Here is a 15419-nt window from a genome sequence, read left to right as displayed (position 1 = left end):
CACTCTCCGCTGCAGAGTGGAAATCTCATTCTGAATTTTTTTGGTTGTGCCTTATCAAATGAAGGGTAGGACGTTGGGCCCCAGGGTATGTAGGAAAGCCAAGCATGCTTACTGTTACCCTCAAAAATTCTAACCACCACTCCAGACCAAAAACATGTGTGGTCAAAAACTCTGTAGACAAGGTGCATAAAATTTCAAAGATGAGTTTGAACATTCATAGTTGATGGTCAAGAATAAAGGTTATTCTAAGGAGGAGGTAGATCAAGTACTTTGCCCTATGGAGAGAATCAGGATCAACAAGGAACATCACCCACCCAAGGGAAAAATTTTCCTTCCATTCATTAGTAAGATTATAGATCACATTGGGAAAGTGTTGAGCAAATGTAGTATGGAAACTATTCTGAGGTTCACCATGAAGATAAAAGAATATTTAATATAGGCAAAAGATAAACAACATCCTTTGGCTAAACCGGACGTATATAAAATTCCTTAGAGTTGTAGACTGGATTGTATTGACACCACGGAAACCATTGTTAACACTTGTCTGGTTGAACACAAGAGTGATTACTACCTGGGAAATACAGATAAATTGGTCATAGCACAACACTGTTACCAAGAGGGTGATCAAAAATAAAATTCAGCAAGACAAGCATCATATCGAAAACATTGCATTACCATGTATGCATTTATAGAGAGGCGATTGAGATTTATAAAAACCATTATAATTTCAACAGAAGAGGAGAAGTGTGAAATTACATACAATTTGGATGTTAACGCTCCACAGTACGAATGACTAACTATTACTTAGAGTCTAGTATGTTTGCATTACCAGAGAATCTCTTAGCCGACATCGTGTGATTGACTGTGGTGCCCTCTCCACCATATATATATATCCAACACTCCCTTGGGTTCTGGTTGCAGTTTGCCGGTTTACTTCTGAAGACGTCTGCCACAGAGATGAAACCTTAGGAAAACGTTTCATATACTGACCACGGCCTATCAGCCTGGAAGTTTGAAGTGAAGTCGGAACCAGTTGTGAAAGCCAATATTGTATGATCATAACCACTGATTGGGTTTGCCACCGTCCTGAAGGAAGAACATTCTGTCCTAGATGGTTTGTTGTAGTTCATTTAAGTGATGAGTAAATACTTTATGGGTCTTGTGTCGTGGTAGGATTGTGAAAGGAAAGACTCAACAGCGATGGAGGAATATTAGCAGACCATAAATGTTTGAAGATGCACTATTCACCATGAATGTGTGTGCCAACGCCAAACTGTCAATGGTGCTTTTTATTGCGAAGTGCTCCGGAGACTGACAGTTAGGGTCCATCACGTGAGGCCAGCCATCGACAATGATTGGAAGGTGCATCATGACAACGAGCTGAGTCACTCCTGCTTCTTGGTGTTCAGCTACCTGGGCAAGAAGGGGAATCCAATGATTCCTCAGCCCCCTGCAGTTCCAATGTGGCCCCGCCAGACTTTTTTTTGTTCCCCCAAACTAAAAACTTCCGTGAAAGGACACGGCCATGGGAACCTGGAGGAGGTCCCAGCCGCCACGATGAGGGCTTTGAAGGCCATCCTAGAATCAGCATTCACAGCAGCATCTGAAGCATGGAAATCTCGCATTCAGAGGGGTTGTTGACTCAAGCGCCATACATTGAGGCGGTTGTAGCGATATATACAATAAATTTTGATTCACAAGCTCAGTCTCATTACTTTTTATACAACCCTGTATTCCAAAATTTTTGGAAATTAGCTGACTACGCCAGACAGATACTGTATATTTGGGGAGCTTTTCAGTCAAACTCAGTATAAAGAAAATGCTTTAAGGATGAATCTTTTTCTCCGAAAGCAGTCACATACAAATACTTCCTTTGGGTAGTAAATAATGGTATACTGGTGTGTGAAAAGTACTTCTTAGGGACTGCAAATAAATGGAGATTATACAGGTGTGTAGGAAAGGAGGAAGTGTTTGCTGTGACTGATTCATGAAGAAGAAAGACACCTGGAAATAAAATAGACGACAGCAGTGTTCAAGAACATATCGCACTGTTACCATCCTACCAGAGCTATTATACCAGAAAAGATAATCTGGGTTGTCGATATCTCAGCCAAACCTCACAATGATAAAAATGTATGCACTCTACATTCAATGGTGTAGGAGTACTGGCAAAGAACTGGTGAAAGCAGAATATTACTATTATGTTTTCATTTCAAAATTTAATCTTCACTTCAAGCCTCCATCCAAAGATACTTGTAAAATGTTCGATGAACTACAGTTGAAGATTACAACTGAGGATGATCTGCAAGCAAGATGGATGCAATTTAAACGGGCAGTGCCATTTTTCATGAGGTTTAAATCAAGTTTCCGTCAGACTGAAGAATTTCACGAGATGGATTTTCATAAGCGCACTTTAGGCAGAGCTCTTCAAAGCCATGCATCAGTGACGCAAGGGAGACTTTACAAAACCAGGACTTTGACAACCGAAAAGAAGGATATGCTTGATCAATTTATTCCTCCTGCGTATTATGAATTCTTCAGGAACTTGCCTAGGAAGATGTCTACTCGACGTTCAAATTCCCAGGATCAGATTTCAGACAAGGAAAAAAAACAAACCTGTATTCACACAATGAATTTGAAGTTAAAGTGGATGACCGATAAATGTGTTCAGTGTACAAATTACGAAACTCCTTTCGTTTATGTTTAACAAGTCCTTTCCTATGCATTTCCTATGATATTCTGTTTCGTTAATATATATAAATAATTAACATTAATAATTGTGTATATACTTCTTAATAAATGCTCCTCTTACTCCGTCCGGGTTATCTGGATACTTCCCACTGACACCAACCGATCAGAACTCCGGAGATGGGAACTTGCCCTTTAACATATCCTCTCTTCCCGTTACCCACCAGGCCTCAACCTCTGCTAATTTCAAGTAGCCGCCGCTCATACCTCACCTGTCGTACAACATCTTTGCCTCTGTACTTCCGCCTCGACTGATATCTCTGCCCAAACTCTTTGCCTTTACATAGGTCTGCTTGTATCTGTATATATGGGATATGTGTGCGCGCGTGTCTTTATACCTGTCCCTTTTCAACCCTAAGGTAAGTCTTTCCGCTCCCGGGATTGGAATGACTCCTTACCCTCTCCCTTAAAACCCACATCCTTTTGTCTTTCCATCTCCTTCCCTCTTTTCTGATGAAGCAACCATGGGTTGCGAAAGCTTGAGAAATTTGTGTGTGTGTTTGTGTTTGTTAGTGTCTCTATCAACATACCAACACTTTCGTTTGGTAAGTTACACATTTAATTTATTAATTTATAGAATATACTTTACCAGAATCTGCAATGTTGCTCATTGCACTATCAACTTGAGCATGATGTTTTATGAAATAGGGTCTAATAACGTTGCGGTAAATAACCATAGAGCCATTTGCCTCCAGTGGAACAAAGCACCATATGAAGAACATGCACTGGAATCAGAAGAGAAAAAGAATAATAATATGTAAAAAAATCAAATGTCCTTACTTTTATTCAGCAACTAATTTTTGTCAACTATACCTTTAGAAGCCAGTAAAATGGAAACCAGTGCACTAGAAGTCCAGAGAAAAACTCTGTTACAGAGAAAAGAGCAAAAACTACCCAGTATGTAAGCCACTTTGTGTCGTCATCTTTCTGCGGAGTCTCCAGTGCTTTTATTGAACGATATGCAGGATACACAAATCCGATCAAATTACAATACAGTTGAGCACCATATCCAAATACTAGATAAAAGCCAGTAAACACCAGACAACCTGAAACATTCAGCGTTAATTAGAACCTAAACAACTTATTATATCTGAGAAGTTTGAGAAATCACAAGTAGTGGCAGTCACTGATATGAATTGCTGGAGAACAGGGAGATGAACAGATCGTTTTTAAGGAGAACACATTACCAGCAAGAATATTGCTTCACTGGAAAGAGCAACTGTAAAAACACACAACTTATAGGAACTTACTAAATTAAGTAATATATATCCTATGAGCTCTTTTTCTTGTGGTGATTCACTAGTGTACTTAGAGATATACAACTGAGCCATTGTTTCCTTTTTTGCACAGTATTGTGACAACTGACTCAAAGACTTCTTCAGGTGATGCAAATTGCTCTGTTTTAAGTCCAAGTAGCAACTACACAACTTGCAGCACCTGAAGATGACTGGGTCAGTCGTCGAAATATTGCACATTGATAGAAAAACTGGTTGTACACCCGGAAGTACGCCATTAATACCTGTCCTATTGTGGGAAAAAACATTAAATAGTAGGATCTGAGAAAATATTTATACTATTGAACATGAAAATTGAACTGTGACAAATTACCACCCACAGCTGTTCTCCAAAGCATTTTCTGTTCTTATCAGTCAAGTGAAGAGCATGCAAATAGTTACTCAACTCACAACAATCAGATAAGAACCTGTATTACCACCTGCTTTCTGTTTCGAGCTCAGCAAACACTCCCACAATTGTGGCAGACATGTTCACAGAACATGACGCAAAACTGCTTTATCATTTGAATCATAAGCAAAGAATTTGTACAACAAATGTACATAAAACACAATACAGTTTCTATTATTTTGGGATGGTGCAAAATATATTCTGTTCTATACTAATCTAATCCATTCCATTCCCTCCTCCTAAAGAGAATCCTGTAATGCTCAACCGTAAAAATAAATATCAAAATTACAACTGAACAGATTCAGACAAAAAGGGTAAAAATATTCACACAATTATGACATTTAACGCTTCTCATAAATGTTTTGGTGAGGCCTTTTAGTACTGCATCAAATCAGAGTTTAAATTTGGCTATATGTTGAGGGATAAGCTTGTGATATTCATGTGATGAGCCTGGTGGTTGGATGAAAACACCACAAGGGTTCTAACTGGCAAGTTACTCTCCACAGCTCCAGCACCCAGAACTGCGCATGCTGTAGAGTGGGCGAGAAAAAAAGAAGGTAGATGGACTGTCAAATCTGGAAGCTCAAATAGTGCAATTCTCACATTTATTGGTGCAAAGTTCTTTCTGTCCTAAGTAATTTTAACATGTACAATGCCAGACTATGTCTTTAAATATATTTATCACTTGTGCAGTTGTGGATATATTTTTATAAATCTGCCCCAGACAAAGAAAGCAAGAGCAATAATCAAGTCCAATCTTTGTCCTGTATTTAGACAGCACTTGGTAAATGTTGCATTTTCACTTGTCATAATCATCACTGCTTCGTATTATTCCTTAATTGAAAGGCAAGTTTCACCAACACAGGATACAAATGCCCCCACCACGACAGGAAACACTGATGACAAATCTCCTTTACAGGCCATCAAATGATGCTATAACACACGTTCACTGAAACAACTACATTACTGTCAGTTAGCATATGGCTCAAATGGACACAGATGACATTTTAAGCAATTTTAAGATTGTATGAATTGGATCTTTTGATGTTTTGACCAGTTTTGACCCCTTCCCCTTTTTCAAGATAATTGTTTCTCTTTAAAAACCAGTACAATAAACAAACTTAGAATATTGTTCACTTTAAAAATGGACACAGGAGTGCCTATAAAGTAAAGTTATAAAAAGTTGTGCATCTATAAAGAGAGCTCTGGCTGACACATGTAACAAATTATATAGCCATACATTAGCAAAAGATCTTTCCAACAATCCTCCAATATTCTGCTCATACATTTACAGGGTGTATACATGGACAAGCAAAAAAAAATTCCCAGTTAAAAATACATTTTCTCCCGGGTGAAAATACACTTTTTCCATGTTAAGTGACAGTATATTTTCCATCGGAACTGTAAAACTTATCAATCCTTTGAAAAGATATGGTTTTATACAGCAGTGTAGAATTTCTTGGCACTTTTTGAAAGATATTTGATAAGCAGCAACATGTACGCTACAAATTTTCATATTACGGAAGTATGAATTCGAATTCCACCAACAGGAAAAGTTTATGGTTTAAGTTACTATACACAGTGTTGCTACAAGAAAAGCAAAGCTTTCACATATAATATTTGTCTCTAAGATTAATAAGCTACAAGAGAAGCTAAGCTTTCACATATAATGTTGATCTGTTTAGTTCATGTTACACTTTATAAGATACATCATACAAATACGCCAGCAAAATTTTTAATACCGACATAAATCTCTGAACTTCTGGGCTCAAAAATCTTCTACATGGCTCGTCATCAAGGAGTTTATTTTTAAATGAGAGCAAACGTTCTGTGATTTAAGAAATTCGTCGTACATTCGCGCACATAGTTCATCTTGCGTAAAAGAAAATCTACTTTGAAAATAACGCTTTTCGTACCACAATTTGCAATATTTTCCCATGATCTGTTAGAAGTAGATTCATTTCAGCAGTTGCCAGAGAGCACCAGGCAAGAGGTGTCACCGCACTTGCGCAGCTACAGTGACGTAGGAAGACAGTATGTTCGTACATGTAAAACATTAAAAGATTTTACTTACATTATGTCTTAAAAAAAAAAGAAGAAGAAGAAGAAGAAGAAGAAGAAGAAGAAGAAGAAGAAGAAAGAAAGGAGGACATCAGAGGATACTCCAAGAGCGTCAGAATTTCGTGAACCATACTAAAATGCATAGTTTTCCTTAAAGCGCACATTCGTATGTCCAGATTCCCAATGACTTAGGCCTCGACCTGATATTAAGCTTTTTGGTATGGTTTTCGGGATGTAAATTTTCTTGGAGTACCAGTACTGTATTATCTCATGTTTGGTTCTTTATTATGGCATAATGTCTTATGTGCTAGAAGATGAAAACGTGCAATTGAAATGCTGCAAACAGTTAAAACTAGCCAATAGTGTGGAATTCGTTTCAAATAAATTTACTGCCTCAGAGGAAATCTTAATAAAGGCCAAATTTCTTTAGCAAACTGACAAAAATAACTTTATTGATCTGCAAGGCGATTGATGCTCGACTGTCAGAAAGGTGGAAATAAAATCTAAAACTAGTAACATATTTAAGCCTTCCTTAATTATGTTAATGCATTTTAATTCATTTGATAGCTACCAGCCACAGAAATCCGCCTTGTTTTCATTTGAAGTGAGAGCAGCAAACGAAGAGGACACAGAAAAATCACTAAATGTAAACAGGTCACGTGGAGACTACCTCCCACCCCCACCCCACCCCACTGTAAGTCAGACTGCTATGCAGAAGTCTTTCTGAAGAGTCTGATACATAAAATATATATCTTCGAGGAAATGGAAGACATGTTATTTGGTCTTTAGTGAGCCGAAGTGCAGTGCCACGCCTGTTCAAACAATATTCTTATACCGCACGTCACTGTATTGCGCTCTGCGTAACTCAAACGTGTATATTTTGCAATGGATGCCATCAAACTATTTCAGAACAATGGAAATTAAAATGTTCTGTATTGCCTCTCCTGCTCCCAGTCTGCCGGTTTGACATCTTGTCCCTCTAAAAAATAAAATAAAAATAAACGCAATTAATACTGGATGGGATTATTTGTAACCGGGAGAACAAGAACTGTTCAGAAAATCTGGCCTTTTTATTGACTATTAGCTAATAACTTGCTCTTCTGTGTGACAAAATTAAATGTAGGATACCTAAAACCAGTAAAGACAAGAGACAGGCAAGACAGTACACATTTCTTCAGTCCTTAGGTACTAGTGATTTTTCTCTCTAATCTACTGCAGCTTTACATGGCATGCTTTCCTTTCTGCGAAAGAACTATTACCTCATCAAAGTTCATCAAACGTTTTGCTACATGAAAAATCGAAATGTCGTCTAATACTGAAAAAGCTGTCAATACATATAATACCCACGACTGGTGTGGTTTCTCAATCTGATTACGTCTATTTTGTCACTGTGTGCTGGAAAAAACAAAATAGGCCTTTCTAACATTGCAGGAACTGTGACACGCGCAAAATAAACGAGACTGTTTTGGCAATAATGATCATTTTGATAGTACAACAATATAATTCACAAAGTACCATACGTAATACCTATTTGGCCTACTACAATCAAAAAGTTTTATGTTTGGAAATGGTTTCACATTTCATTCGTATGCTCCAATTTCTCATTAACAAGACTGACGAGGGTTCCCCTGGCAGAGACATCACTTACACTATGCACGCATTCAAAAATCAACTTAGAATGTGTTAAAAAAATGTCCAAAAACCAGCAGGGGTGGGTTTCAAAATCTTATGAATAATCAACTGACATGCGCTGGATGCTATGTGCTTTGTGAAACAAAGTTTTTTTCCTCAAGAATATAAATTTGTCCCCTCCCCCTCAAACTGCCGCCCGGTTAAGATACACTGTTCAATATGGCTTCTGTGGACATAGGCGGAGCCAACATGACCATCAGCCATCGAGCCCTCCATGTAAACCATTTCATAACCCCACAACACATCAAGAATCACGAGGAAGTGACAGCGGACAGCTGCGGGGTTAACTGAGTCCTTAGGGCCACGCAAAAGGTCCAGGCAAAGCTTCAGCCTAGGTTTACGGCACGGAGGTGAATGGACTGAGTAGAGTTAGTAAAGGGAAAGACTCCAATTCAGACAGAAGGAATCAGTTGCAAACAGGTATCTTAAGACCTGTCCCGGGCCGCCGATGCAGGAGATGAGCCGCAGTGGTTGGGAAAACGATGCTCACGAGAACTACGAATGTGTGCAATGTAACTGGTGAGCAGTTGTGCACGCCTAACCTTCATTGGAGATTGGTTGGTTGGGGTTGAAGAGACCAAACAGCAAGGTCATCAGTCCCTTGTTTCAAAGGTGGTCCATTCGGACAGATGTGTATCTCAGAAGAGCCATAATGATACGAGGCAAAAGGCTAAAAAACGTGGAAGTGCAGTTGTGTTGTCAATAGTAAAAACCCAAGACAAGAAATATCCCACCGCTGATGCAGTACAGGCAAGACATCTGCTATTAAAAAGCGTACAACTGCTGGAGTGTAAAAGCGCGTATTGTAAAAGGAGACTAACCAAATCTAAAAAGCGATAAAAACAGAGTAAAAGGGAGAGAAAAGAGGCTCTTGGCCAGGGAGGGGAGTCCAAAATCTCCAAAAACAGCTTACAGTGGGAGACACCACAACCCTCACTGCCCTGCTCCTACTCCACAGGAAGATTAAAAACTTTACAACTGAAAATAAAAACCACTTTCATGGAGGAAACTGAGAACCAGTTCAACCATCCGGAAATCGATTGCCAATATTAAAGGTAAAGTGCAAGGGAGTCTGTACTTAGTATGCAGAGCCAAAAGAAGGGAGGCATTCCACCAATATGTGGGTTATGACTGGAAGGCTCCACAACCACAAAGTGGGGATGGCTCATTATGCAAAAGAAAACCATGGGTCAGCCTGGTATGGCCGATGCAGAGATGATACAGGGTGGTCGAGTCCTTTCAGGAGAGGCGGAAGGACGAAAGCCACGGGACATGTGTCACCTTAATCACACGAAGTCTATTAGACGGGGAGATAGCATCAATCGCACGAAGTTTATTAGACAGGGAGATAGCATCAATCGCACGAAGTTTATTAGACAGGGAGATAGCATCAATCGCACGAAGTTTATTAGACAGGGAGATAGCATCAATCGCACGAAGTTTATTAGACAGGGAGATAGCCTCCCAGGAGTTGGCCCATGATTGTGCGAAGTGGGATTTGATATGAAGCCATAAATCTGCCGCAAGAGTAGTTAGAGGCAAGGGAGGGGGATGGGGGGGGGGGGGGGGGGTGGTAAGTGACTCCTCCCCCAACCAATCAGCAAGCTCATTACTTGGGATACCCAAATGGACAGGGACCCAAAGGAAATCAACGGAACAGCACCAAGTTGTAAATGAACAAGATGGTCATGGATGACCAAGACCAAGGGATGGCGGGAAAGAGCCTGAAGGCCACTGAGTCCATACATAACAAAATGCGGTTGAGTTGGGACTGTTTAAAAAAGGTAACGGTCTAGGAAATTGCCGTCAATTCCGCAGTAAACACACCACATGCAGTTGGCAGATGATTTTCCATGCCAACAGAGGATGTGAAGGCATATCCCTCACAACTGGCAGGTTTGGAGCCATCAGTGTAAAAAACAACAGCACCCCAAAACTCCCATGAAATGCGACGGAAGAAACAACTGAACACTATCGGGGGAACGGAATCTTTCGGACATTGGCGGAGGGGCCGAGGAACTAACCAAGGAGGGGTATTGGAAAGGGAATGTGGGAGACAGGACAAAGAAGGAAGCTGAAAATTACAGCGAAGAGACTCAAGGCAGAGCCCAACCGGTAAACGTGCCCGAGGGCGGGAATAAGTAGGGCGATGTACTTTGTCTGGGAACAGGATAGAATAGAAAGGATGAGTGGGAGAGAAACGAACAGTGATTGCATAAGAAACCAGAAGCTGGGACCACCAAACAGAAAGAGAGGGGGGAGAGGAAAGGAAGGGGGGGGGGGTCCCCAGTGTCAAACCAGGTGACTATCAACAGGGCTAGCAGGGAAGGCACCAGTGGCCAAATGGATACCACGATGGTAGACCAGATCCAAGAAGCACAGTGTAGAAGGAGCAGCCAAACCATAGTCCATGTGAGACAGCACTAAAGCCTGATAAAGTCGGAGAAGAGTAGAAAGATCCGGACCCTAAGAGGTGTGGGCAAGGAAGCGAATGACATTTGAGTTTACGGAAACATACTATCTTCAGAAGTCTGATATGAGGCAGCCAACTGAGCTTGTTGTTGAAAAGAAGACCAAGGAAACCAAACTGTGGGACCACAGGTAATCGTTGTGCATGGAGCTGGAGCTCTGGATCAGGAAGGACCGTCGTAGTACAGCGACAGATGTGGACCATCCTCGATTTTAAAGGAGAGAAGTGAAACCCGTGTGAGAGGGTCCATACAGAGGCACACAGTATAGCACCCTGGAACTGCCACTCTGCAGAGGCTATCGAAGAGGAACTAACCAAAATGTAGATATCATCCAAATACAGAGCAGGGGTAACCAAAGGACCGACAGAGGCCACTAGTCCATCTATAACAATGAGGGAAAGAAGTACACTCATGACAGAACCCTGTGGGATGCCATTCTACTGGGTCCGTGGAGAACTAAAAACAGTACCAATCTGAACCCTGTATGACCGATGAAACAAGAACTGGTGGATAAAAATCTGGAGTGGGCCCTAAAGACCCCACTCCTGAAATGTAAGAAAGATATGATGGCGCAAAACCATGTCATAGGCCTTGCGAAGGTCAGAAAATACTGCAACCAAATCGCAGCACTGGGAAAATGCCTGCCGAACTGCGGATGCCAAGCGAAGTAAATGATCGATTGGAGACCATCCCTCTCAGAAGCCACACTGGTAAGGGAACAATAGATCTCGAGAGTCAAGGACCCAAATGAGCGGACAGGCTACTATCTGTTCAAGTAACTTGCAAACAACGTTTGTCAGACTAATTGGCCAATAGCTTTTGACAAACAGGGTGTTCTTACTAGGCTTAAGGATGGGAACCATGATGCTATCCCTCCATTGAGAAGGAAGTCACCTTGGAGCCAAATATAGTTTAACCCCTGGAGAACATGTTGCCGTTGAGGAGAAGAGAGATGTTGAAGCAATTGGTTATTAATGGAGCCATGGGCCGTATCATGAGAAGAAGAAAGTGGAGAAAGAACTTCCCATTCAGTAAAACGTTTGTTGTAAGATTCTGACTGACAAGGGGTAAAACATAAGCTGGAAGCTTCAGCCCACTGCTTCTGGTGAAGGAAAGTAGCCAGATAGGATGCTGATGCTGTTACAAAATGGGTCTCAAGATGTTCCGCGAAAATCAATGGGTCTGTGCAAAGGCCGTCCGCGAGGTGAAGGCCCGGGAGGGTAGACTGCCCATGGCAACCTTGGAGAGATCAAAGTGTAGCCCATACCCGTGACATAGGGACCGTAGAACCAAGGGAAGAAAAAGCGTTCCCAACACATCCATTCGCTCCATTTCATTAAGTGACAGGCTTTAGTGCGAAGGTGTTTAAAGGTAATTAGATTGGCAAAGGATGGGTGGAACTTAAGCTCGAAGGTGATCACGTATGGCGATGGCTGTACTCCACCACAGGACTTGTCAGCAGCGAAATGGTCCAGATGAGCATGGGATAGCAAGGCTAGCAGCGTGAACTATCGCATTAGACGTATCACATAGGACATCATCAATACAACCCGACAAAGAGGGTGAAATAATGACCTGTGCAGTATATAGAGGCCAATCTGCACATTGGGAAGACCTACATGGTAACCTGTCCAACAGGGAGCAGGAAGGGAGTGAGAAGATCAACAGGAAATGGTCACCATTGCAAAGGTTGTCGTGTGGTGACCAGTGTAATGAAGGGAGGAGGGAGGAGGGAGGGAGAAGAAAGAGAAAGATCAATGGCAGAAAAGGTACCATGACTGGCACTGAAATGAGTAGGGGAGTCGTCATTAAGAAGGCATAAGTCATGGTCGCAAGAAACTTGTCTGTGAGAAGACCCCAACTAGATGGAAATGCACTGCCCCACAAGGAATGATGAAGATTAAATTCCCCAAGGAGGAGGAAGTTTCTGACGAAGGGCAGTTAAGGCAGCAGGAGGGAGATAAAAATCGCAACTGTGACCCCAGGGTCCAGATGGACACTAACAGCAATGTAGTTGACGTGCTAGCAACGTCCATACAGACCAACGTACAAACTCCACCAGAGGCCCGCAGGCAGCCAACCCGATTTCGACAGAAAGCACGGAACCCACAGAGGATTGATGAGTGATCAGTAAAATGAGATTCCTGCAGAACCACAGAAGATGCAGAGTACAACGAAATAAGGGATGTCAACTCCAGAAGGTGACAGTAATATCCATTACAATTCCATAGCATAACCACCGAATAATGATTCAAATTGGGGGTGAATAGGCTAAAGCCAGTCATGCCGCCGGGTCACCATAAGTCACCAACAAGGAGAGGGCGAAATCCATGAACAGCAGGTCAGAGTCAGGTTGTGAAGGTGGGGACGGGACCTCTGGAGACACCAGAGGCTCATTGTCCCAGGACTTATGTTTCTTCTTCTTCTTCTTCTTCTTCTTCTTCTTCTTTTCTGTTTGAGATTGACGAGGGCTGTGTTGCAAAAAGGAGCCAGCTGCAGCAAGATCTGAAACAGAAAGAGAGCAGGCGACCTGAGGGCCCACAGACCATGGTTCTCATGGTCGCCGTGTGGCAGCTGACCTTTGGCCTAGAAGGTGCCGGGAAGGGGGTCCCGGGAGTGGTGTGCTTGACCGGCAGACACCGAAGAAGTGGGACACCTTCCCCAGAGGGGAGGGTGAGGGTAACGTGGGGGGGGGGGGGGGGGGGGGTGCAGGACTGGGGTAAGGAAGGGGGAGGAAGGGATGAAGATTTAACTAAAGCATAGTTTGACATCACCGACAGGACGAAGAAGCGCGTACTTCTTATGAACCTTGGTGTAGGATAGACGATCAAGGGACTTATACTCTTGTATCTTCTTTTCCTTCTTATAAACCAGGCAATCAGGTGAATGTGGAGAATGATTACCATGACAATTAACACAAACAGGAGGCGGAACACAGGAACTCCCCTCACGGAGGGGGCGTGTAGAGTCCTCCCAGAGGGGCATCTGAACAACGGGAAGACGTGTCCAAAACGCAGGCACTTAAAACACTTCATAGTTGGTGGGATGTACGGCTTCATGTCACATCGATAAACTATGATCTTGACCTTCTCAGGGAGGTTATCCCCTTCAAAGGCCAGGATAAAGGCGCCAGTATTAATGCGATTGTCCTTTGGGCCCTTCTGAACACGCTGAACAAAGTGAATACCCCGCGTCCTAGATTGTCGTCAACAGTTTTAATGATGAGGTCCCTGTGAAAAATTACACCTTGAACCATATTCAAAGATTGGTGGGGGGTAATGGGCACAGGAATTGCGCCAAGATGGTCACTGGTATGAAGGGGCAAAGACTGGGCAGCTGAAGCAGTTTTGATCAATAACGAACCCAACTGCATCTTGCTCAGAGTGTCCACTTCACTAAACTTGTCCTAAATGTGTTCCACAGAAGAACAAAGGTTTGGTATTGGTGAAAGTATCCCCATCAAACCTGGTGCAAACCAGATAACGGGGTAAAGGTTTCGCCCCTAACCGACGAGCCTGACCCTCCTCCAAGGGGGTAGCCATGGAAGGGTAGGCCAAAGGGGCAGAAGAAGCAGAGAGTTCTGGACCCATGTGTGTTTCACTTGCATAGCGTCCGCCCTGATACCACCCACTCCAATCAGGGGCTCTCTCCACAGGCAACACCCAGCCACAGCAAGAGCACGGTGGCCAGTACCAGGAGTTCCGATGCTCCAGGATGACAAGCAACCACTCCTATACCCGGGCCGCTGAAACATGCACTTGACGTTTGCGAATGAAGTTGGCAGCGTAACAGAGTAACAAGTGAAGAACGATATGCACTAGGTGTTCAGCGTGGGGCGCCAGCCAATCACAGCGCAGTGAGCACTGCTGTTACTCACGGGCTGTGACGTCAAAGTGCCCGCGTTGCCGGCTATGTTTAGTGAATGTGTATACAACGTGAGTTGTGTGTTTACCGCGTGTTTTCGTTGTACTGTGTGCTATATCGTTGTGATTTTTGTTACGTTGTGAGTTTATTTACTTGGAAAATGCCACCGAAAAGACTTCGTTCACCTAGTGACAATCCTTTGCGTCGAGGGGTGCCGCTAAACAGCTAGGCACTGGAGTTGCTACGCAGAACTCTGAGTTTTACGAGCAGGAGAAAAACTACGTTAGCATTCATGGACAGCCATCAATTCCTGCCGACAAAGTGGTGCAACGTACGTCGAAAACTCTTGGTATTAGTGCAAGAACGGTAGTAAGTAAGGGAATATCACTACAAAACTTGGAAGATACTGAAGTAAGCCGTAATGATTCCGAGCTGTCTGGATCAAATAATACATTTTTATCAACCCCGGGAAAGGAGAAAAAGCGGCGTAGTCCTATCACAGATTTAGATTCTTTCGAGACTGATGCAGTTCGTAGGCATGTTTATGCTTACTACAGCAGAAAAGAGTATCCGACTGTAGCTAAGTTATTAATCTCTTTAAAAGAAAGTGAACTCTTCAGGGGTGGTAAAACATAACTAAAAATTGTGCTAAAAAATATGGGTTTCCGTTACAAAACGCTAGACGGACGCAAAGTACTATTAGAGAGGGCACATATTGTTACCGCTCGTAGCATTTTCTTGCACAAAATTGTGGGCAGAGACATTCATTCCATAATTTGGCTAGACGAAACGTGGGTTAATGCCGGGGAAGCTGTCAGTAAATGTTGGATGAATAACACACCCAGCAGTAGCAGCCATCAGCCGACAGGAAAAGGAGCTAGATTAATTGTGGTCCATGCA

General features: G+C 42.5%; 1 protein-coding gene across 2 annotated transcripts in view; it reads right to left on the bottom strand.

Moving 5' to 3' along the window:
- LOC126266701 (receptor expression-enhancing protein 6-like) overlaps positions 1-15419 on the bottom strand; it is a 54508-nt gene that overhangs the window by 13693 nt on the left and 25396 nt on the right. The window contains exons 1-3 of one of the 2 annotated variants that reach the window (XM_049971145.1): positions 4357-4418; positions 3562-3794; positions 3338-3473 (exon numbers count right to left, since the gene is read on the bottom strand). In XM_049971145.1, coding sequence (XP_049827102.1) covers positions 3338-3473; positions 3562-3794; positions 4357-4381 — 394 coding nt within the window. In that variant the 5' untranslated portion in view covers positions 4382-4418. Of the gene's footprint in view, positions 1-3337; positions 3474-3561; positions 3795-4356; positions 4419-15419 lie in introns of those variants that run through there. The other variant, XM_049971144.1, reaches the window with a different exon arrangement.

Source organism: Schistocerca gregaria, chromosome 4 (genome assembly GCF_023897955.1).
Source record: "Schistocerca gregaria isolate iqSchGreg1 chromosome 4, iqSchGreg1.2, whole genome shotgun sequence".
Taxonomy (NCBI): domain Eukaryota; kingdom Metazoa; phylum Arthropoda; class Insecta; order Orthoptera; family Acrididae; genus Schistocerca; species Schistocerca gregaria.
This window is presented reverse-complemented; position numbering and strand designations above follow the sequence as displayed.